This window comes from Lagopus muta, chromosome 1 (assembly GCF_023343835.1).
Source record: "Lagopus muta isolate bLagMut1 chromosome 1, bLagMut1 primary, whole genome shotgun sequence".
Taxonomy (NCBI): domain Eukaryota; kingdom Metazoa; phylum Chordata; class Aves; order Galliformes; family Phasianidae; genus Lagopus; species Lagopus muta.
In genome coordinates, this window is record NC_064433.1 from 114,484,620 (window position 1) to 114,499,154 (window position 14,535).

Here is a 14,535-nt window from a genome sequence, read left to right on the forward strand (position 1 = left end):
GCTACATTAAATATATATTTTTAATGTATCAGCCAACAGCATCAGATTACAAGGAGATGATCTTGAATTTTGAGAGCATCATTAATGCTTTCTTATCACTAGCTGTATGTTGAGTTTTGCTGAACTCCGTAGCACACTTTATCCTGCCTGTTAAATTGTGTCTTCTGGCCTTCAGCTGGTTGGTTATTCGAGGTCTTATTTTATCCTTTTTCTGTATTCTAGCCACAAGCTGACCTAGCTGTAGACATACTTACTCTTGCCTTTAAGGCCAAAGAAATATTTATATACATTACTTAGAATTCAAAATAAGCTAGAAGTTCACTCAAATTTTGCTACAGTTCAAATAAGCTACAGTTCACTCAAATTTTGCAGTCAGTTTCAGAATTTTAAATAGAAGAGTGATGACCCATTAAGTTTACAAAACATGAAGTGATCAAAGATTTGTAAATCACTGGATGTCCATGAATATGCAGCTCTTCGATATGTGTTTGGGCTATAGCCCCCATTCAGTGTTTACTTGGTGCTTGCTCCCAGAAAAGAAATACACCAATTACTGATTCTGGAGAGGCCTTCAACACATTCCTTTAAACGTGGTGAGGAAGAGACAGGAGGAATTCACCTTGGTGAAGGCCAGAGCCACTCTTCCCCTGAAAAGAAGTCCCCTAAAGTGGAGCTTGGTAGCAAACATTTCTTGCTTATGTTAAAATGGACATGCATTATTAAATTCCTGATAGGATGGGCGGCTGAGGAAGAGGCAGGGCAGAGGGTTTTTCAGAAGTTTCTGCTTATTAGCAGGAAAAGCTTTTGCAAAATGGAATGACCCATGTTTAGCAGTAGCTGATGTATAATTAAGCTGCCACCCAGATGCCTGAGGGGTTCATTTAATTACCATTGATTCACAGTCTCAAAGGAACTGAGAGTTCAGCCTAAAGCTCTGCATTAAAGGTATTGTGAAAGCATTGCTCTATTTTCAGTTCAGCTAATAAATTGCTAGAGGAAAGGTATCTAGCTATGACTCTTTGCGATGGATCTGATAAATATGCTTTTGCAGGGTATAGCACTGACCTCAGAATAGCCATATTTTATATGCTAGTAGGTTAAATAAAATATTCCACATTTTTTTTTAGTAACTATCCATATGCTAATATGAAAAACCAAAAAAAGTAATACTGCCCTGTGCGTAAAACAACATATTCTAAGTTAAATCTCTTGGTACAGTACTAGGGGTAGCATTGTGGGCTTTCCATATTCACTCTAGCACTGAGTACCTCAGGCACCAGGATGAAATTTTCAGAAGCACTTGCAGGATTTAGCAGTAGATGTTCCTATTGATTTTCAGTGAAATTTCTGCTCCCAAAATTCTTTTGGCAGTTCCAGAATCACAGCATACTATCAATGCAATGTAACCAAGCAGCTCTGCACGCAGCTGAAGTATTTTTCAAGGCGCCAGTTTAATCTTTGGTATTGTTCTAGTATTCTCAAGTGTGAATTTGGCACATGTGCCCTTAAGCTGCATGAAGTTCTAAAAAAGGATTCCTGTATGAGGTTCTGCATTTTGCCTACCAAGACTCAATAAAACACAGTTTTATTGCAGTGAGAGAAAAAGAGGTCTTGCAATTGGGTCAGTTTATTTCCCAATTCTGTAACAAATTTTCAGGATGGTTTTCCTGAGGTGCACTGAATTGTGCTGCACTTTGTGACTACTCGTGGTATGCGTAGGGCTAGCAACATCTGGGCTTTCATTCCCCCTTTGCTCAACCCCTAGAAGTTCTATGCAAGGATTTACAGAGGGTTTTCATGTCACAGCAGGAAGATCTACTGCCCCAGATAGTCTCATTTTTCTGATTACTTCTGTTTTCAGCATCTCATAACTTTCTGATTTGGTGTCCTCCAAAGTATGAAATTGTTATTATTCAGAAATTAAGAATATTTTTAAGAGCTGATGTTCTGTTTTGCTGTGGACGTCCAAATTTCAAAATACAGCTGACTTAAACTGAAATAGAAATCAAGATTTTAAATGTCAGTAGCAGAAAAACTGTTTTGTGTTGACTGATAGGTATTAAATTTGCCTTACTGCATTATGTCATAAAGGTACTTACAAATTTAAACACTCATCAGAATTAAAGATTTATGAATTCTATTAATAAATTTTGGAATCTTTTTTCCCATGTTCTTGCAAGAGAAAAAGTAGCAGGGAAGTTGACCCCCCTTCCATTGTGATTTTTTTTGCATGTTCCTGGTGGAATTTGGTTCATTGAAGATTTCTTGACTTGAGTAGTGCATTTCACAAAAACTGAGGATGAGCACTGTGTGTACAGCACATCCAGTGAACACAGTTGTCAAATAGTACCTTATCTGTAGGAATATAAAACATGAAACATAGAATTTTTATTTACACAGTAGTTTATGTAATATTCCCATACAATCTAATAGTGTAATGGGTACTTCATGGCTAAAAAAAACCCAAAACATTTTATAAACACTGCTGTCTAAGACCACAGCTGAATAAACAGTGCACCTGTGGGAGTCTTGGAACCAGTCTTACACCTGACTTCCACAGAATATAAAATGTCCTCTGACCAGACATGTAAGCCAAGCAAACTGTTGTATCTATAACTACTTTTTGGATACTGGTAGTACAACCACTGTCTCTCTGCAGTCTTCATTGTGTTTCTTTATTTTTGCAGTGGATCTCCTGAATCTGTCTGCTGCATGCGATGCCTTGGACCAGCACAACCTCAAGCAAAATGACCAGCCGATGGATATTCTGCAGATCATCAACTGCTTGACCACTATTTATGATCGACTGGAACAGGAGCACAATAATCTGGTCAATGTTCCTCTCTGTGTGGACATGTGCCTCAACTGGCTGCTGAATGTCTATGACACGTACGTATGGGTGCTGTAAACAGAGTGCTCTGAAAAGCTTTCCCAGCATCACGAGGGGAAAGGGGAAAGGGCATGAGCTGGCTGCCACATTATAACATATGAATGGCTTGAAGCTAAAGAAATAGCAGTTGAAGTGAAAGCGATGGCTTTAATAGCTGCATTTAGCTCAATCGATTTAGCCCTTGATTAGGCCTGCAACATTAGATTTATTCATCTAAACAATGAGAGCTGGAAAACAGAACAGACTGCTGTGTTCAGAGCAATTCTAGGATCTCCCCTGTTGGTCATGGCTTTGCATGGCTTTTTAAAATTTCTTCAGATAAAGCAATTCAAGAGAAGTATCAAGAAGCAACAGTATGATTAACATCGTATAGACTCTTGCTTGTGTCTGTACTTCTGGATGCTAAACATTTTCAGAGCTGTCAGTTTTCTGTAGCTTTCAATCTATAATCCTTGGTCAAAGCTGGAAGAGCTTCATCTGTAATCTTAAGCATTTGCAGCCCTTAGCAGTCAGGAGAAATGCTTCATGTAAAATTTAATTTTAAAAAGTCTACCTTTAAGTGTAAATAGAGCATATGTAAATAGAGCAATAAATATTTACCTTAATCAAATTAAAGATGTTCTATTCAATGGATTAGTGATGTTGTTCAGATAAATACCAACGCGTGTTCTGCAAACTAATTTTAGAATAAGCCATTCTTTTTGTATTTAGTGAATTTAGTGAAACAAGATGTCAGTGGAAGTCTTTGTGTTTGTTTTTTTAAGGTTCTTACCAGTTGCCTTCAGCCAGACATGCCCATTACTCTGGCAGAATAAAATTAATGTGTAGAAATGGAAGCACATGAAAAAATTACTGTATTCCATTGCCATTTTGAACTGTAGTAAAGTTCCATAACATTATTCTTCCATCCATCCTTTGTCACAGCCCTGAAACTTCAGTGATCACCTGCACACAAAAGAAGTATGCAGTCTTTTCCTGCAGAATCATCTGTGATAAGACAGTTGCTTGTATCATCATCTGCAGCAACTGCAGAATCCTGTGAAGTGGATTACGCAGATTACATTATATTTTTGTGCAGTGTACCAGTGGTAGGAGTGGGGCTATGTTCATTTAACTGCTAAGCTTTATTTATTTAATCTGCTTTGGGTTTTGCTGAACTCCAGTTCAGTTGAGTTATCATCTACTACAAATTACATATATAGAGAGATAGCCAACTGGTGAAAAACAAAAAAGACACAGTAGGAATGTTAATCCAGATCAGCCACACTGGTGGCAGAGAGAGAAATGAAAGTCATTTCCCAGGCTGCTCCTAAGCTGGACCATCCAGTTTAGATTTGCTGTGTCCAGTCTAGCTTTCGTTATGAAGCACTCTGTTGAAAGTACAGCATTAGAAATTATAATTGGCTGCCTCCAGGCAATTCCCTAGGTATGCTAGGGAATTGTATATTGCAGGACTCGATGAAACACAGTTGTTTTATGTGTGAGGAAAGCTCCTAGCTGTTTTGCTGAAATTCAAGTTTGAATTATGCTGGTAGAGAGATGACCTTGGGGTTACTTGTGTTTAGCTTTCATTGTAAACTTAATAGGAAGAGATCAACTGAAGTGCATAGTAGCACTGGAGACATTTAATTCGATATACTGAATTTTTACTCTTCTTATAATTGAAAACTGTCATTTGTAAAGATACTAATCAAATTCAGTGCCAATGACTGATCTAATTATGGACACAGCTCTGCAAAGCCAGCACGTATTCAGATTTGTTTTAATTGATCAGTCACTCATGCTCATTTGCAGTAGCATGCTAAATTACTGCTTTGACTTGGGGGGGGAGTAGAGTGAACTGAACAACTCACGGTTCGTGCAGGTTCCAATTTAATATGCCTTGCAGGGAAATAATAATTCTACATTCTTCTCCTATATAATTTGCATCAGCCTGGTGTTCATCAGCGGGAATTTCTCAGGGCACGGATGATAATTAATTTGGAAAAGCTTTGAGGGAGAGGAGTAAAAGGAGCAGAGTGGGGAAAGCATAGGTAAGCAGCAAATGCCTATTAATGGTGAAAAGCACAAGATACTTAGAAAAAGGCTGCACATTCTGAATTCTGCTTTTTCACCATTTTCGGACTGCACCTTTTATAGGTGTTGCAGGGAACAGGCATAGGTAAATGAGTGCTGTTGACTCTTGCAGTGCATTAATAGGATTATAAAGAAGGCATGCATCCTGGCTAATAGTACAGCCTAGTGCATGGGTATGATGTGCCTGTCCATTACTTAATGTATTTTCAGTGGTGTTCTTATTGGTGGCACTTCAAAATCATTGACAAGTCTGTGCTTCCAAAAGTCAAGTCTAGGTGTTAGCGTACTGTGTTGTGTATGTTTCATTTGCAATAGGTGTTACGTATTTGTAATGTTACGTGAGATAAGTCTTAGTTGAAGCCAGCAGTGGGGAATAAATTGAGCTGAACTGGATCTATGAGAAAAGGGCTGAAGGTTTGTCACTGCACTGCTTGCAGCATAGAGGGAACACATCTTGTTGTGTTCCCATCAAAAAGCAAAAGCAGTAGCACAGGCACATCACAAACTGGTGTGAAGGTGATTATGAGGGAAGGCCAAGTCGAGACACTCCAAGAACTGAGGTGACCAGGGCCTTCAGCCTGCTCAGGTTTGGGTGATAGGAGAAGGAGCTTATAAACCACTGTTACGTTACTGACTACGACCTGCCTCCATTCTCCTTGTTTCTAGGTGAGATTAATCAGCAAGTTACTTAGTGCCTCTGTTAATATCTGTTATTGTTTCTGCATGAGACAGTTTCTGATTGTACTGGTAAAAGTGCACAGTTTGGTTTAGCTTTGCCCGTGGAACTTCACCTCTATATTTTATGTTCAGTTTCCAACATATGTGCTAGCAGGCCAGCGTATACCATGCAAAGTTGGGGTATTTTTTGACTTCATTTAATAAGACTGTAGTGTTGTGTTAAACTTTGTAAAAGCCAACAAGTTGTTACACGAATGGATTACATAATCAGCCAATATTTCTTTCCTTTTAGGGGTCGAACAGGAAGGATCCGTGTCTTATCTTTCAAAACTGGTGTTGTATCTCTTTGTAAAGCACACCTGGAAGATAAGTATAGATGTAAGTCAACATAATTCCTTGTATTTTTTTAGTTTATATTCTGTTTTCTATTTGTCTTACTTGTTCACTGCAGTTTTAGGTAGTTCAGCACAGTGGTCTCCAGACTTCCTTGATCACTGAGCATGCACTGAGCATATTTATTTATAAATTATATGTACAAGTATACTACTATATTATGTGCATTGCAAAGCACAAAAACACACATTAAAAAAAAAAAAAGAGATAAAGATGAAATACACACAAGTTTTATTTAATTTATTAACAGTACAAAACATTTTTCTTACTGTACCTGAAAGAATTTACACACCCACTGGGGTGCATACATTTCCCTGTGGAGACCACTGGTTTAGCACACCTTCATACACAGAAATGCACAGCTATATACTTGGATGGAAAAATGTAAATGCTGAAACTTAATGCTTTCACGTAAAAGGGTGGTAGATGCTTTTGACATGCCACAGTAGAGAGAAAAAATGTGTAAACAGTGAGATGAAAAAGGCAGTAGAAAAGCAGTATTGATCCAAAGGACAGCTTGCATTACAGCACTTTGAAATATGTTACTCTTAAAACTATTTTCCACAGTGTGATCTGAGTCATACTACATATATTATATTTAAACGTACTTGTTACTTTTAAATATTAAAGGCATGTTACTTTTAAATAAATATTAAAGGCATGCTGGAATTTTGCATATTATAATAGCTCAAATTGTATAATTCTCCAAAAAGTTCCACTTCACGTTTTAGTTTCAACTGACTAATGAATCAGTTTATTAGTGAGGCAGGGATCCAGAAAAAAATCTACTGATAAGGACATTTTTCAGGAGTTACTTACTGCTTAAATTACATAACACCCATACAGGCTTTGAAAAAGCCTTCTTCACATTTTGTTCCAGTACCACAGCAGTTCTTCATTAGTAGTTATTAGTTTATTATTCTACTAATCAGGGCTGAAAAAAGCTGAAGTAAAAATAAACAGTCCTAAAACAGTCTGTTGTACAAATCATATATGTGCATGTGTAATTGGATCGGATTATAGGGCAATCACTGTGATTGTCACAGTTTAGATCTTCAGATGTTTTGTGGAGGTTTTCTGGAAAAGCATTCAGAGGATCTTTAAAGAAAAATAATACAGATATTTTTTAAAATGATGTCCCGTTGAGAATTATCAGTTATAAAGCAAAACTTTTGTTCATGTATTATAGTGTCCTGTAGTGTGTAGGCATGGTAATGCATAACCCCCTTTTGATGTTGCAGAACACAGTATTTTATTGATGAGGGTAATTCAAAGCTGAATAGTTTGTGGGAGAGGAAGGAATCATCTCTGCCAGGTTGTGGTCTGGCTTCACCATCCCTGCCAAAGTCATAATGTAGTTGCTGTTAGCATTGCTGCTTTATATTATGAGTTATACCTCTTAAAGATTTTCCAAGGAAAGAGTTTTTAAAAGATTTGCCCGAGGAGGCTGTGGATGCCCATCCTTGGAGGCATTCAAGGCCAGGCTGGGTGTGGCTCTGGGCAGCCTGGTCTGGTGGCTGGTAACCCTGCACATAGCAGGAGGATTGAAACTAGGTGATCATTGTGATCATGGGTGGTTCAATCCAGGCAATTCTATGATTCCATGATTCCAACATTTGTGTGGCAGAGCAGTGTTGGTTCTTAAAGAACAGAATTCTTTTGACTTGCAGAGGTTATGGGGAAGAATTTCTCCCCAAATTATGTGTCATAAAACTAGTCTTGGCAAAAGTGAAATGTGTAATTAAAAAGTAATCTTTCCTCTAACCATTCCTTTACTCTTTTGGAAGAAAATGGCTGTCATTGCTACTCTGGGAAAGTTATCTTGAACAGTGCTGAATCACCTTTGTGACTGTATCTCTCTCTCTTGTCAGGTGATATGTTAAGGCTACAGAAAAAGGATTTCTTTTTTTCTAGTGATTCCTTCCTTGCTTGCTCTTTCCTTCCTATTGTTCTTTCTTTCTCTCTCTCTTTCTTTGAAAAATAAGCAGAACTTATTCAAGTCATGTATTGTCATCTGAGATACGACCAAATAAATATTTCAGCTAATGCTAACCCGATTTTTCTCATTACAAACTCTAAAACATCCTCATAATATACATAGTATAACTGATTCCCGCTAAATTAAATTTGGCTTATGAAAGGATAATTCTATCCTGTAAAGATCATTTTCTAGCATGATGCAGTAATAGCACATGACTTAAGGTGACATTTCACTTCAAAAATGAGAACTCAGTATGATACTAATGTTCCCAGTGCATGCCAGGCTCTGTCAAACTGTGATGTTTTTCTTTCATTTTAGAAATATACCTGCATTAAAAGATTATCTTATACTAAAGTTAGGAGTTCTTGTATTTCAGATCAACTCATCTGAAAGATGCTTGGACTCTGAGTTGTACATTTATTTCTAAGAGCTGATTATTTCTAGAACTTTTACACTGTTCTGAATCAAAGGTCCTGATGTTTAGCTGGCTCTATTGCAGAATCACAGCTGCTCTTGTCAGTAATGACACAGGCGCTGTGATAGATTGGCCTTTTTTCACTGGTACAAATGAATATTGCTACTAAAAATCAACACTTATTTAACAGAAGCAATGTTTGTGAGAAGCAAAGCAGCCAAACTACAGATACATTTGTGTTTGTGTCCATCAAGGCCATTTATCCCTTTTCATCCCTATCCTGTGTTTCCCCATTGTGGTGTTTCAGCTTTGGTGTCCTTTATGTTTTTCCAGACCTGTTCAAGCAGGTGGCGAGCTCCACTGGCTTCTGTGACCAGCGCCGGCTGGGACTACTGCTACACGACTCCATCCAGATCCCACGACAGCTGGGGGAGGTCGCTTCGTTTGGGGGCAGCAACATCGAGCCAAGTGTCAGAAGCTGCTTCCAGTTTGTAAGTTCATCTTCGATCTCCGTTAATGTTCTATTAGATGTCTCCTTTCCAGCTAGCCTTCCCATATTGAAGAGGACAGAACATCTGGAGGATTAAGATACTGAGGATTTGCTTAATGGAATTCACTGGTTTATTTATTTGACAAGTTGTCTATGACTTACACTGCTTCTTTGTAGGCACTGTCTTCACTAGAAATGAGGTGGTGATGGAAGAAGCCTCAGTTAGCACAGAAACATAGAATGGTTTGGATTGGTAAGACTTTAAGGGTCATCTTCTTCCAACTGCCATGTAATGACAGAGACGCCTCCTACTAGAGAAGGTTGCTCAAAACCCCATCTAGTCTCGTTCTTAAAGCTTATGTTGTCATCTGGAGAGCAAGTAACTGTCATCAGGGCCTGTATCATAACTGAATCCTGCAGGCAGTGGAAGTCTTTGCTGTGGCAGTTCCTGCCTTTATAATTTTCTTCTGCCAGCAGTAGATCACCATTTATTTCACCAGATAGATGAACAGCATCGATTAAACTAATTTTTGTGCATATACATGCCAATGGGAGCTGTGTGCTCAGTAGAGGGATGTGAAAATATGACTGACTGAAGTGCTTTCTAGGACTTGAGGAGCTCCTGATGAGGTTTTTTCATTGTCTGAATGGGTAACGCAGCTTTTCATTCTAACAGAATTCTGAAAGAATTTCTGCCTTATCCGTTGAGGAGTATATAGCCAACTCCAGGCTCTTTTTCAGTCTTGTAAATCATTTAATCTGAGAAGGAAGAGAGTTAAGGGAATTATTCATCTTTTTGCTAACTAATAGGAAAATGCAAAAGAGTAAGACAGCTACTTAATGAAAAGGTAGAAGATGGGAGGTAATGTATGGACTTTGTGCATCTTCTGCATCACAGTAAAGGAAACAACTTTGTTCAATTCTATAACTGTCCCTTGGGGATTTTCTTTGGTTGGATGGGGGCAGGGGATTTTTTTTTGCTTGTTGCTTTGCCTACTGCTCAAATTTCATTAGGTAGTAGTTCTGCAATTTTTTTTTCAATGAATATTAATAATTGATAGTAATCTTCTTACAGACAGTGACTACAGATACAATCTAATTCTAAAATGGACAGGAGCTTTGAGTTGTGATGGGATATTCACTTTTTTTTTCCCAAATTTCTTTTGTCTGATTCTATAGGATTCATATTTTTTCATTTCCATATTAATACATTTTAGGGCTGTATTCCAGGTGAATAACTCAAGCTGATTTACTATGCATAGTAGCTTTGACAGGTAGGTTAAATCCTGTTACGGCTTTCAAGGCTTCTGAAAAGAGTTCTTCATGAGGCTTTCAGATGAGACCACTGCAGAATGGTGCTGGAGCAAATCCACAATGAGAGTCTGTATGTCAAAAGCTGTTTTAAGCAAGTGACCTTCCTAGGAAATTAGGAATTACCACATCTTATCGTTTTCCCAAGAGAACAGTAACCACACTTAAAAAATGGCATTGAAAAACTGATGAAGAAAGTGACCTTGTAATCTAACAAGAAAATGATGCTTTTCTGTAAAAGAGTTGACAATCTGTGTTTATATTAGGAAGAAAACAATACAATTTGTATTGGTGAGACACACAAAAACCATTGTTTATAAAACAGAAGGAAGACTTGGAGTAAATGATTATTTGAATAAAATGGGATAGCAAAATTGTCTTACAACAACTGAAGAAAAGCCAACTGGCTAAATGCAGCACTGCATGTGGTTGCCAGCGTTTCTAGAAGTACAGCTGAACTTCCACATGGACATAAATCAGAATGCTGGAAAACCTGAGATTTTCTCCTCTTACCTCCACTAAAAACAAGTTTTCTTTTATCTGCATTAAAAGGAATTGCATCTTCTTCCTCCTGCAGACGAAGCCTGGGTTTTGACTTGCAGAGTAGAAGGGTGATTTCTGGCCTGGTTTGCAGCAGCAAAGGCAGTCTGCTAAGAAGGCTTGAGAGGGAAAAGAGGGAAAATAGGGGGACAGGTAGAGTCCAAAGGAAAGGAGCATAGGGAGGGAGAAGGAACCAAGAAGTGGAAAAGTAAAGGCCAAGTTGAAGGGCCACCTAATGGGAGTGACAGTAAGAATGACAGGCACAATTAATGGTAACGAAGGAGACTGAATGGCAGGTTAGGATAAGAAATGAAAAAAGCAGCCAAGAGTAGAAATGGGGAGAGGTGTGACATTTCCAGGAGGAGAGGAGAGGACTGCAGTGAAATGCTTTCTGTGTAGGAGATGCTGTGAAGCAGCTGTGCCTGGAGTAGGGAGCTCCTGAGAGTGAGCAGTGTTGGGGCTAAGTGGCCAAGGAGAGCTGTGCAAGCTGCCTGTGGGGCAGACATCTCAGTCTGCAGGGACATGGCCTGCCACCTCTCCTGGCGGCTCCCTCTTTCTGTCTGCTGATACACACTCAGCTTCCTTTGCTGGGAGGAGAAAATGAACACAAGGAAGGTGCAGGCATAGCTTTTCAGGGCTTTCCGCTTCTGGATTTCCTGATCCTGAGCTGTGGTGCTTCAGGCGCACCATGCATAACCTCATAGCCGTTCTCACACAGCCATCTTCCGCCCCTTTCCTTCTTCACTTGAGTGAGATAACTCAGGTTTTAAAAATAGGTTCACATTACTGTATCTGAACTAATTCAAATCTTTCTCTGCTCATCCACAATGAGGAATGTCTTCTTAGATTTTTAGTCCGATTTTGTTGTTCTGGTGTTGATAAGCTGGCAATAAATTGCAGTCACGTCAGAGTCTGTGGCAGAAATGCACTTCAGAATTCCCTCTGAATTCCCATGCCTGTTGGGTTGGGTGCCGTGGCAACAGCTTCTTCTGGCATGGACAGCAGCAGAGGAGAAGGGGATGTCGGAGGAAAAGGGGATGTTTTCTCTTCAGCCATAGCTGGGGAGACCTCCACACGTTAGGATCTGAAGTTTGAGTCCTTGGGAGCACTTGGGGAGGGCAGGGCAGTCACCAGGCTTTAGAGATGGGGTGCAGTGTATGTTGTGTGATTTTGGAGGAAGTGTTTTTGGTGAGAGCTTGAGTTTGTAAGGACCATTTGAGGAGTATGTATTTCTGCCTGTGTACAGATTGTGTACAAGTACTCCATAGATCCGTAATGAAATTGAGGGAGTTCAGTATTACCGTGGGGTGAAAGCACTTGACTTCTAGATCAGTGATGGCTATGTTTGTTAAGTAAGTAGGATAGTGAATTTTTATTGGTTAAGGGACAAAAGCATTGTTTTTATCACAGTCTAAAACTATTAAATGATTCCTTGTGTAGCAGAGAGAGGGCTAGGTATTCACATCACCACCTTGTGTGCTTTACTGAGACACTGGGAGACAGAAGAAATGTGAGATGAAAACAGAGACAGATGAAAGTGTCCCCTGCTTGATATTTGGTTCTTAGCTCTAAGCCATTGTATATTTTTTCCAAGGGTGTACTCAAAATAGAGTGCTTTATATAAAAAACTGGTAGAGGTGATGCTAAGGAGCAGTTAATATCTGTATTTCAGACCTTGTTTCTTTTCATTTTGACAGATTAAAGTATTTTAATATTGTGTTGCATAGTCTTAATTTCTGGGTTTGCTTTCAATCAGTGAAGATCAACAGTAGGCAGTGAAGTTTTTACAGCCACTTAACTGGGTGTCTGAATACAGTGTATTTACTCAGACAAATAAAAGTCAAAATAGGGGCCCGTTACCTCTTTTAGAAGGAGTTTGTGAAGTCCAAACCCTGGCCAGGCCACTGCCAATGGGATTAGCAATATGTGCACTGATTTGAATTGGTTGGACAGTTGTTTTATGAGGGCTGCATTTTTAACTACTCCTGTTTCTATTCATTTATTTTTTTAATATCGAGGAAATATCAGTAACGTGTTCAAACAGCTTTGTATAGTTGTGTGCAGATCTGTATGGAAATAATGGACAGATGCAGTGTTGCTGTTGAGAGACTCAATCTCTTGAGATTCAGACAGCCCTAGTTTCTATTTGTAGGATTTTTCTTCTGCTTTTGGCTCTGACACAGAAGAACTGGCCTACAGGGAACTAGCAAATCTCCTTCCTCAAGCTGGTACACTGTGTCAGAGAACAGCAGTTCTGGTTTTATTTCAGTAGGATTTTGTGAACCTGTGCTTGACTTTGGGAGGCAATCTTGAAGAGTCCTACAAGAGAACTGGTTCAAAGAGTTATTTTAAAGTGATTTGAGAGGCAAAGAGTAAGAAGATTTTTAAGTGTACGTGATACAAAGCTGAAACTAAGGCACTGCTGCATTCTTGTTTGTTTTTTTTGTTGTTGGTTTTTTTTTTTTTTTTGCTCTATTAGTCTTAACCACAACCCTAAAAACACTGAGTGGAGTGGAGTAAGTGTAATATAAAGGATTAAATAAATGATCTTAAGCATTCACTCCAAGAGTCAGCCAGATTTAAGCATTTTGCATCACCCTATGTTACCTTTGTAATAATCCTCCCTTTGTTGCCTATGAACTAGTTCTAGTCTCAGAAACTATGAGCTCTTGACTTGTGTTTTCTTGCCAGCTGGCAGTGGGGAGAACACAAACGTTTTGAGGAAGCTGTTCAAAGGTGGAAGATGAGGTTCAGCGGGGTTTAATCTAACTCTAAGCTCTGGAAGACAGGGCTTCTGTTTATGGCTTGCTCTGCATTTTTAAGCTTTAACAAATCACAGGAATCCCATTCCTCAGTTTGAGTTTGTCCAAAGTAGTAGTTACATTAACGTAAAGCTTTTCATCCTTTATGGAAAATACTATTAAATTAATAACATTAAATTATTTCTGGTTAGTTCCTTGCCCTGCAGCTATGCAGAATATAATTCCTCAAAAATGTTATCAGAAATTGATGGTATGTTATATGACTGTCTGAAAACATACTGCATTTTTCATGTAACATCATGACTCTATTTTGGACCATATTTTTCAATGCGCATAGATGAAGTTCATACAGTGCAGGGTAATTTTGAATGTACTAGCTGGAATATAAGAAGGAAATTGAAAAAACTAAAAACATCTGACTCCTAAGCATTACATAAAGATGCCAACACCGTGCAAACTCTTTGTTTCCCCTTTGTTTCTGCAGAATAAATACTGAAAAACAGATGTGTGGAATATGACGAATTTGAATGTACCCCGTAACAAATTGTTACGTGTAAGCTGGAGAGGGCTTTATGAATTTTATTTTATGATTCACTCTGTTATTACCATAAAAAATTGGAAGTTCCACTGAAATGTGTTCAAGAGAAGAACCATTAATATTCTTTACAGCTCACTCTTGTTGGTTCAGATACGTACTGCATGAATTCAGACTTTCCCTTATGTAAAATCGTCAGCTGCCGCCTTTACTGGATTTAGAGATTATTAAAAAAATTGTAATAGCAGCTCAGGGAACAGTTGGGAACTGCCTGTCCTCTACCATCTGACCCTGACCAGCTTTCTCCACATGTCTTTAAATCTTCATGCAGTATAATTTGGAACCAGTTCTGATACATTTTAATGCTCCTAATCTCTCTGAGCACAAGTTTTGTACATCCGGGGTGTGGAGCCCTGGGTAGGCAACTATTGGGCTTGCTGGCAATCGGCAGTGACTGCAAAATT

The 14,535-nt window shown here is 38.8% G+C and overlaps 1 protein-coding gene across 23 annotated transcripts in view; it reads left to right on the forward strand.

Annotated features, from left to right (window-relative positions):
- DMD (dystrophin) overlaps positions 1–14,535 on the forward strand; it is a 1,043,969-nt gene that overhangs the window by 981,565 nt on the left and 47,869 nt on the right. For all 23 annotated transcript variants that reach the window (XM_048931232.1, XM_048931479.1, XM_048931663.1 and 20 more), the window contains 3 exons: positions 2,688–2,889; positions 5,937–6,022; positions 8,767–8,924. In XM_048931232.1, the coding sequence (XP_048787189.1) occupies positions 2,688–2,889; positions 5,937–6,022; positions 8,767–8,924 (446 nt within the window). The remainder of the gene's footprint in view (positions 1–2,687; positions 2,890–5,936; positions 6,023–8,766; positions 8,925–14,535) is intronic.